Source organism: Muntiacus reevesi, chromosome 1 (assembly GCF_963930625.1).
Source record: "Muntiacus reevesi chromosome 1, mMunRee1.1, whole genome shotgun sequence".
Classification (NCBI taxonomy): Eukaryota; Metazoa; Chordata; class Mammalia; order Artiodactyla; family Cervidae; genus Muntiacus; species Muntiacus reevesi.
This window is the reverse complement of record NC_089249.1, coordinates 177,271,216-177,281,612: the sequence shown is the minus strand read 5'-3', so window position 1 is coordinate 177,281,612 and position 10,397 is coordinate 177,271,216. Positions and strand designations below refer to the sequence as shown.

The following is a 10,397-nucleotide window of genomic DNA, read 5'->3' as shown; positions in this document are numbered from 1 at the left end:
GGCAAACATTCCTCTGGTTCACATCTTCATATACTTGCTTGGAGCCCTCCCTCCATGGGAAACTGAGTGTTGCTGAGGATCTGAGGTGGCATCACAGGTGTCTTTCTGAGCTGAGAGCCTTTGGTGTAAAACTATGCAGCCCTGTTTCATTCCTTTCAAGGAAATATTGCTTCACCTCAAGGATGCTCCTAAGCTGTTGTATTTACACATCTTGCTCAAGTATGTAATTTTGTGTTTTCTGCACCTTATTTGACTGATTCATTAATTTCAGAAGTATTATTAAGCACTTTCTGTTCCAGGACTGACCTAGTAACTGTTCCACTGCTACTTAAGCTGGCAGCAGAGCAGGGACCAGTCCTCACCAGGCTAATTCATGTGCTTTCTGTCTCTCTCCCCTGTGGATGGATACTCAGCTCCAACTCAGCATCTTTTTTTTGAGCCTAGACCAGTTCTCTGCATCGTTGAGGACCTCAGGGTGCTTCTTGCCAATGTCCAGATGTTGGACAATTCATAGAAAGGGGACAGCCCAACTATGGTCTGAGAAGCAGTGGGACAGGGGCTGTGACACATTCAGGACTTGAGCATTTCCTCCCTGTCCTTACTTCCTTGCCTCTGGCTCTTCTACACACCCTGTTTAGTGATTGCTTGGAGCCATGGGAGCCTCCAATATGGTCACATCTTCTCAGCGTCTGGGTCCTCCTGCTGGGTGCTGCTTCCTGTCCCTGTCACAGCCCAGACCTCCGTTATCTGTCCTGAGCAGGGCTGACCACCACCATCCCATGGGACATGGGGACCCGCTGTGTGATGGCCAGAGGAATGGTCAGAGGAGATTGAGTCTAAAGTGGTAGGAGTGGGGAAGGAAGGTGGACACAGGGCAACTGTGCCTCCCAGGGAGGGGAAGAGGATCAGTGAGAGGATGGAGGCTGAATTCAGAGATTCCACATTTTCTAGGGATCAGAGCTGTAGCATTGTGGATCTGGCTTTCTTTGCAGGGAGAGCTCCATGCCAGTGGGGGTGTGCAGGCAGATGCTGGATGGTCAGTGAGAGGGGAAGAAGGGATGATCCTCACATTCCCTCTCATCCTGAAGGTGGTCTGTGAGAGCCATGGCATTCTAACAATAGAGGGTGTGGTGAAAGAATGGGTGGTCCAGCGTTCCTCTCCTGGGCTACTTGACCCCACCCTCACATGGCAGCAGAGGGGATGCTGGTAGACCCCCTCAAATTCAGGCTTGGACCTGGTGCTCAGGGTGGAGTTGAGGGTCTGCCCCACACACCTTAGCCACGCACCTGACCAGGTCCTGGGCCCACACACTCACACCTGGGGGGGCATATCCTTGCCCTCCACTCTGCCCACCCACGTGCTCACCCACATAATGACATCAAACGTGACCAGAGGGACCATCTCCCACCCACCACCCTATTGGGTGACTTTGCTTCTGTGTCCACTGGGGTTTCTGGGTTCATATTTGAGACCGTTTCCCAGAACCATGTGTTCACCTCACGCGCCCTTGGGTCATCACAACAGTGACTCTAGGATGCCTGGGGGAGTACATGAGAAATAATTGGCATTTTCATCTGGGAAGCCAAGCTCCCGGGTTTGTTTTTGAAAAAACAAACTCACATTCCTTTGGCCTTTGAGATGACCCAAGTGGGGCTGTGGTGGTGGGTTCAGTAAACCTGCCTTTGAGTTGAGCCTGAGAAGTACTTTCCCAGGCAAAGCAGAAGAATCCATGTCGTCTAGGAGTGTCTATTTGTAGTGGCTGTGTCCTGAGGCCTTTCCTTCTGAACTCTCATTACTCATGTGGTCTAAGCTCCTGCAGTGTCAGCTTAAGAAGCCAAGAGCTCATCAGAAACACAGAAGCTTGTGCACCAAAGTAAAATCTACATTTACTACAGAACCCCTGATTATTTCTCCTCTCATTAAGCTCAGACCTGCTGCCCTAACTGACCCACCCAGGGCAGTGGGGAGGAGGGGACCTGTTGTCCATGATCCAGGCTCCCAGGACTCACCTGTCAGTGATGCTGGCCACGCCCTGCTGTGATGTCAGGAGGGGCACGGCTCACCCAGGACCCTGTGCTCCCGGGGTGGACAGTACTCCTGACCCAGGACTGTGCTGATGATAATGATGTGGTGTTGAGGGCCCCCTCCCTCATCCACCTCTGCCCTCCTGTGCAGGGAAGTGAGAGTGGGGAGGGGGCAGAGGAGGGCAGCAGGCTCTGGCTGCAGGAACTCCTGGGTCCTGATGGAAGCAAAGCAGGGCACGGACTCAGTTCACCTGCCTTTCCACACTCTCCATCAGCTGGGAAGGATGTTAAGGTGCCTGCACCTTGGGGACACTCTGCTGGGAAGATCTCTCCACCGGCACAGCAGGCCTTGGGGCCTCGAATGGCCAATTAGGTGAAGTTGTTTGTGTTCTAGCCTCTAAAGTGCCCTGGGACTTCCACTTCTACTGTGTTCCCTACGGCCATCCTTTTTCTCACCCTTCTCAACTGCAGGGCTGGGAACCAAACCCAGAAATTCCTCTGAACCCTAGAGCAATGAACAGGAGGTAAGCACTGAGTATGACAGCAGACCCCATGGCCATCCCTCAGGGGCAAGAGGTGTGAATCCCTGGGCCCAGAGCCCCTCCTCCTAACCAAGCCCTCCTGCTACATTCCCACTATGTTGGTTGAGAAAAAGTGACCTGGTGTGAGAGAGTCCTGCCTTGAGGAACTGTGTCCCTCCCTTCTATCATGGTTCTCCTCCCTCAAGCCCCATGATCTTGTGCAAATCACTCTGTCCTTATCATATGTGTCAGTTAATTTAAGAATATCCTTTTTTACATTTTTAAATTTCTAACATACATATTTAAAATTATCTATTTAAAAAATTCAAAATGAACATCTGCTTGCAGAAATCCAAGCAATGAAGATGTGGCAAAGGAAAAAGAGAAACTTTAACTCAAATAAAACCTCAGTCCTATTTAGAACCAGGTGGAGTCCCTACAGACATTTGTGCATGCTGGTGGGCTTTATTTTATTGGTTGAAACTTTTCTAAAATATGGATCATGACATTCATTAATTCTACAAGATGATCTTTTCACTAACTCCGTGAATATCTAAGTCAGTTTTTTGCATTTAATGGGTATATTAACTAAATTTATTTATCCATCATATTAGTGGACCATGAGACTATTTTTTTCTATTATAAACAATATGGTGAAGAATGCTCACTCTGCTCTCCTGGTCACATTGCTGGGGACTGGCAGCTGACCTTTATGCCAATTCCCTATTGCACTCCAAGACCTGGTACAATTTCCACCTCTGGCATCAGCACATGAAAAATGCACATGAGTCTCCCTCACTAGTACTTAACATCTTTCACCTTCTTAATATTTGTGCATCTCACATGGTGTGATGACTAGTTGCACCAATTTGACTGGGCCAGGGGATGTCCAGATATTTGGCCAAACGTGATTCTAGGTATTTGGGTGAGGGTGTTTTTGGATGGGTTTTAAATTGGCACACAGGGCAAAGCAGATTGCACTCCCTAATGTAGGGGGGCCTTGTCAATCAGTTGAAAGCTTGAACAGCAGAAGACCTTGACCCACCTCTAAATAAGAAGGAATTCTGTCTGCCTGACTGCCTTTTAAGCTGGGACATTAGGGTTTTCCTGTTCTGGTACTCGAAACTGAAAACAGCAGCTTTTCCTGAATCTTGAGCCTGCCAGCCACAGATCTGGGGGCCTATTGGCATTCATAATAGTATGACGGTGATTCCTTATAGTGACTCTCTTTCTATATATATCTGCGTTGTTGTTTATTTGTTGGTCGTATCTGACTCTTTGCGACCCCATGGACTGTAGCCTGCCAGGCTCTTCTGTCCAGGGGATTTCCCAGGCAAGACTACTGCAGTGGGTTGCTTTCTTTCTCCAGGGCATCATCCCGACCCAGGGACTGAACCCATGTCTCCTGTGTTGGCCGGTGGGTTCTTTAGCCCTGAGCCACCAGGGAAGCCCTATACATGCCTGTACATGTCCTATAGGCTCTGGGCCTCTGGGGAACCCTGACTGATCCGCTAAAACTAGTATCTATTTTAACGAGCACAACTGTTAGTGTGGACAAACACCTTTCCATACCGCTGTTGGCCGTTCGTATTTATAATTCTGCTATTTGCTCCTTTGAAAGCACGTTCCAGTAACCAGTCCTGCCTGGGAGCTGAGGTCCAAGTTAAACAAGCGGGGGAGGCTGAGCCTGGACTTACCCCCTTCTCTGCAGACCACAGCCCCAGGAACACTGGCCTGATAGCCCGAATCACTGGGCTCACTGACTTACATACTTGCTGTTCCAATGTGAGGCAGAGCTCTTCCCACTTATTTTCATCTTTGGCCTTAAAAATCCTTCCTAACCTCATCCTAGACCAAACTCTGGTCCCCTTCCCTGCTGGGAGGAAGACTTCCCATACAACAGTCAGTCTTTGCTCTCTCAGTCTCTACTTCCTGTTTTACAAAAATTTTTCATTTTTTTCATGGATTCTGAGCTCTTTACATATTCAGTTCAGTTCAGTTCAGTCACTCAGCCGTGTCCGACTCTTTGTGGCCCCATAGACTGCAGCACGCCAGGCTTCCCTGTTCATCACCAACTCCCGGAGTTTACTCAAACTCATGTCCATTGACTCGGTGATGCCAGCCAACCATCTTACAGACTCTGTATATCTTACATTTGTTCAGTGTGCTGCTGGCTTTTGAGTGGTCTCCTTGGCTCTCATATGACTTTCTCCAGGGATACTCCCATCTCCCCTCAGCCTCTTCCTGAGGAAATTGGAGTTTCCTGCGATTCATGGGGTGGCAAACTGAACTGCTGAGCAACACGGCTGAGCAACTGAACTGAACTGAACTGAAGGGTCAACTACCCTCTTGACTACACAGCAAACTCACAAGTACACCCTCAATGAAGACTCCCTCTTCATGTTCTTCTCATAAACTTGGAGTTTTTACTTTTTTCAATCACATTCAATCACATTAACAATCACATTGTTAATACATCCAGAATCTATATTGGTGTGTTCTATGAAGCTGATCCTAATTTTTTCTCAAGCAGAAAAATTTACTACTTTGACCTTTCCATAGCTACTGAAATCATTGTGATTTTACTGTTATTTCTTCAAAATATATAAAACTATCTCTGTTCTCCACATTCTCACTGACAACTAATGTTACAAAACTTATGATTTTTTTAATTTGATAGGTAAAAAATCATTATTATTTTGATTCACATTTTAAGATTTTAAGTGAAGCTAAATAAACACCATCATAAGTGTTGGTCATCTGTTTCTTATTAATACACCTGAAAGGGAAAATTTTAAAAATACAATATTGTATCTTAAGTAGCATTATTAGTTAATTCATATTAATAAGAAAATCCTGCATTTAAAAAAAATTATTGAAATATAATTGATTTATAATGCTGTGTTAGGTTCAGTTACAGTAAAGCAATTGAGATATATATATATATATATATATATATATATACACACACACACACACACACACACACATATTTTTTTTTACATTTTCTTCTGTTATAGGTTATTACAAGGTATTGCCAGGAGAAATATCAATAATCTCAGATATGCAGATGTCACCACGCTTATGGTAGAAAGTGAAGAGGAACTAAAGAGTCTCTTGATGAACGTGAAAGAGGAGAGTGAAAAGATGACTTAAAGCTCAACATTCAGAAAACTAAGATCATGGCATCTGGTCCCATCACTTCATGGCAAATAGATGGGAAAACAATGGAAACAGTGACAGACTTTATTTTTGGGGGCTCCATAATCACTGCAGATGGTGACTGCAGCCATGAAATTCAAAGACATCTTCTCCTTGAAAGAAAAGCTATGACCAACCTAGACAGTGTATTAAAAAGCAGAGACATTACTTTGCTGACAAAGGTCCATCTAGTCAAACCTATGGTTTTTCCAGTAGTCATGTATGGATGTGAGAGTTGGACTATAAAGAAAGCTGAGTGCCAAAGAATTGATGCTTTTGAACTGTAGTGTTGGAGAACACTCTTGAGAGTACCTTGGACTGCAAGGAGATCCAACCAGTCCATCCTAAAGGAGATCAGTCCTGGGTGTTCATTGAAAGGATTGATGCTGAAGCTGAAACTCCAGTACTTTGGCCACTTGATGTGAAGAGCTGACTCACTGGAAAAGACTCTGATGCTGGGAAAGATTGAAGGCAGGAGAAGGGGACGACAGAGGATGAGATGGTTGGATGATATCACCGACTCAATGGACATGAGTTTGAGTATACACTGGGAGTTGGTGATGGACATGGAGGCCTAGCATGTTGCAGTCCTTGGGTTCGCAGAGTCGGATACACCTGAGCTACTGAAGTGAACTGAACACGGTATTAAGTATAGTTCTCTGTGCCATATGGTAGGTCCTTGTTGATTACTTATTTTTTATATAGTAGTGTATATATTTTAATCCCAAACTTATTTACCTTTCTTCCCCACTCTCTTTTGGTAACCATAAGTTTGTTTTCTATGTCTGTGAGTCTATTTCTGTTTTTTAAATAAGTCCATTAGTACCCACTTTTTAGATCCCACATATAAGTGATATCATAAAATATTTGATTTTCTCTATCGCCTTACTCCACTCACTATGACCATCTCTAGGTTCATCCAAGTTGCTGCAATGGCATTATTTCATTCTTTTTTATGGTGTGTTAGTCCCTCAGTTGTGTCCAGCTCTTTGTGACCTGCCAGGCTCCTCTGTCCATGGAACTCTACAGGCAAGAATATTGGAGTGGGTTGCCATTCCCTTCTGCAGGGGATCTTTCAGATCCAGGGATCAAAACTGGGTCTCTCGCATTGCAGGCAAATTCTTCGCCATCTGAGCAACATTCCATTGTATATATGTACCACATCTTCTTTATCCATTCATCTGTCAGTGGATCCTTCCTACCTATTGTGAATAGTTGCTGCTATGAACATTATGGGGCATGCATATTTTCAAATTATGTTTTTCTCTGATATATGCCCAGAAGTAGAATTGTAGGGTCATAAGTTTATAATGAGGAAAATTTTACTACATTCTTAATTGATCATTAAGTTTTTCATCATAATAGCTTTTCTTAGTGTCCCACCATGATTTATTTCATAAGCTCTGTCTCTTTTTTTTTTCTCTATGGTTTGCCTTTCTTTGAAGAGTGAACACCTAAAAGGAGATGAAGGTGAGTGAATGTCTTATCAAGGCTGTAACTGCTTCCCTCTCCAGCCAACTATTGCTGATTTGTGTTACTAGATCTTCTGACTTTCAAATGAAATGGAAGTTCAGATTTCATATGTGCTCTCCCATTATTTTTATTGTTGGAAACCAACATGAAATGGAATTTTAAAAGACATCTGCAACTCACCTATATCAAATAGAAATATACCATGTACATACAGATGATCTTGCTAACCATCTCAGGCTAAAAAAGACAAAATTAGAATATCAGCTTTCATAACATGGGAACTGAAACTGTTTGCAAAACAAGAAGACTTTTCAGAACCAAAAAAGAAATTTCTGGTATAAGAGAAAGTCTTGAGGCCTTCGTTATAAGTATAGAGAAAAAAAAGAAAAAAGGCATTAAAGAGAGTTAATAAGTATAAAGGACAGATATATAAAATCCAAGATAAAATTAACTAATTTTGATAGAGAAAAGTCAACAGTGGAAGAGAAAGTAATTTCAAAAACCAAATAGGAGAGAGTCTTAGAGCATTAAAGAAGGAATCCCACTGGCAATGTGTTTTTTGGGAGGGAGGTGCTGCAGAACGATGAACTCCAAGACACATCCTGACTAAGCATCGTGATGTGGATGAGGAGGGGGAGGAGGATGGGAAATTTTAAATACACAAGAAGAAGAGCACATGGTGTAATCAGCCCCGATTACTCATGGCCAGCTTTAACAGCCATCAGCTCTTGGCCAGTCTTGTCCAGCCCTTGGCCTACTCCCATAGTGCCTGTATTATTTTGAAGTAAGTATTAGACAAGCAGGGTTTCATCTATAAGTATTTCAGCATGCATCTCTAATAGAAAAGAATATCCGCAATATATAAAGAAATAAAATTCTTTAATATCATCAAATATCAGCCATTGCTTGAACATCTATCTCATAAATGTAATAAGTGCTTCTAAATGGCATTTATTTTAGTTGGTATCAAAAAAGATGCACGCTGTGATTGGCTCAATGTCTCTAAGTCCCACCTAAGAGGGCGGGCTTCCTCTCTGTGTCTCTGCCTCAGTTCCTCCCCGTCCTCCTTCTCCCCAACTTCTCCAGTCCTTCCCCCCTTTCCTCCTCCCCACTCTCCTTCTCATCCTCCTCCTCCCCTTCTCCCCCTCTCCCTTCCCCTTGACCTCTTCTTCATCCTCCTCCTCCTCTTTCTTTTTCTATGACGTCATCTAGACTAACTGTGGCACAGCCTACCTTTCGGGTTCCCATTTCTACAAAATTGCTCCCGTCAGTAAACCATTCAGCCTCAAGAGATTCGTCTATCAGCCGTGAATGGAAAGGTAAAGGCCTCAAAGTGTGTCTTGCTGTGTAGAGTTGAGGGAGAGAACGTAGCCTGTGCCTATGACTCCTACCTACCCCACTTATATGACTGTTGTGTGTGCCAGTCACAGTCTTGCCCAACTCTATGTGATCCCATGAATTGTCTCCTCTGTCCATGGACTTCTCCAGGCAAGAATACTGGAGTGGGCTGCCATTCCCTTCTCCAGGGGACCTTCCTGAGCCAGGGGTCAAACCCAGGTCTCCTGCATTACAAGCAGACTCTTTACCATCTGAGCCACCAAGAAAGTCATGACTCTACCGACTATATTACCCTAGCTTCAAGATTAGGGTCTTCATCATCATGAACCATTAATTATCTGATGGGAAAGAAAATGAATTATCCATTTTACCTCTCACAGTTGAAATGGGTGACCCATGATTTGCTTCCAGGAAGGGTTGAATGAAATGCTGGATGAAAGAATGAATTAGATGAATAAAGAATGAATTCCTTAAACCAAACCTAGTGCCTCCCCTCAAGTCCTCTTGCTCTCCCCTCAGGACACTGGGTCTCTCTGTCCACCCTGCTTCACGTGGCTGTGTGTCTCTGCCCCAGTCTCCACAGGGCTTCCTTCACATCCTTGTTTCTCAGACTGTAGATGAGGGGGTTGAGCATCGGGATGACCAGGGTGTAGAAGACGGAGACCACCTTGCCCTGCTCCATGGACTGCACAGCTCCCGGCTGGGCATACATGACAAAAAGGGTCCCGTAAAAGAGGGACATGGCTGTCATGTGGGAACCGCAGGTGGAGACGAGCTTGTGTCTCCCTCCTCCTGAGTGCATCCTCAGGATGGTCACTGTGATGTAGCCATAGGAGATGAGGATCACAAGTATGGTGCCCACAATGATGAGGCCAGAGATGGCAAACATGACCAGCTCATTGAGGGTCGTGTCAGCACAGGCAAGCTTGAGCAGGGGGATCACATCACAGAAGAAGTGGTCGATGTGGTTGGAGCTGCAGAACGGGAGGCTGAATGTAAAGCTGGTCTGCAGGATGGAGTTGAGGCAGCCTCCGCAGTAGGAGCCCAGCACCAGGCAGGTGCAGACCGAGGGGCGCATGGAGATGGGGTAGCACAGGGGGCTGCAGACGGCCACAAAGCGGTCATAGGCCATCACGGCCAAGAGGAATCCCTCAGTGGTGACCAGCAGAGAGAAGAAGAAGAACTGGGTGACACATCCTGCAAAGGTGATGACCTTGGAGGAGGACAGAAAGTTGACCAGGGCCTTGGGATAGATGACAGATGAATAGCACAAGTCCAGAAAGGAGAGGTTCTTGAGGAAGAAGTACATTGGGGAGTGCAGACGGGCATCCAGGGTGATGACCACGATCATGGTGAGGTTCCCCAGGACAGCCACCACGTACAGGGCCAGGAACAGAGCAAAGAGCAGGGCCTGGGTCTGGGGACCTCCCTCAAATCCCTCCAGCATGAACTCCTGCAGAGGCATCACCGAGAGGTTTCCGTTCCCATAGGGTGACATGGCCCTGAGCAGGCGGACACGGGGCAGAGAGCTGGTGGGAGGCAGGGAGAGGGAGCAGGTCAGGGCCACAAGGTCATACTCTCTTGGGGAACAGGATCCCTTCAGTGCCTCACTGCCCACTGACCAAGGGACCACCAGCTACCCAGTTCTGCTTCCAGATGAGCTCAGACTGACCTGTAAAGGAACATTTTCTCCAGTTTACTAGTTCATAAGTATGCACATTCATTCCCTCTGTCAGAGACTCTGAGCTGCTGTCATTGTGGGGTGGGGGCCTGTCAGGAGCTTTGCAGAGTTCAGGACCTTCAGTGTGAGGAGAGTTACAGCCCCTGTGCCTCCTCTCA

General features: G+C 45.7%; 1 protein-coding gene across 1 annotated transcript; it reads right to left on the bottom strand.

Annotated features, from left to right (window-relative positions):
- Window positions 1–9,105: 9,105 nt before the first annotated feature.
- LOC136165043 (olfactory receptor 9S13-like) lies at window positions 9,106–10,056 on the bottom strand. Its single transcript, XM_065930922.1, has one exon. The coding sequence runs from the start codon at window positions 10,054–10,056 to the stop codon at window positions 9,106–9,108; it is 951 nt and encodes a 316-aa protein (XP_065786994.1).
- Window positions 10,057–10,397: the final 341 nt, after the last annotated feature.

Excerpts from the sequence above, each read along its gene's own strand:
- LOC136165043 (XM_065930922.1), bottom strand. The coding sequence starts at position 10,056 with ATGTCACCCTATGGGAACGGAAACCTCTCGGTGATGCCTCTGCAGGAG.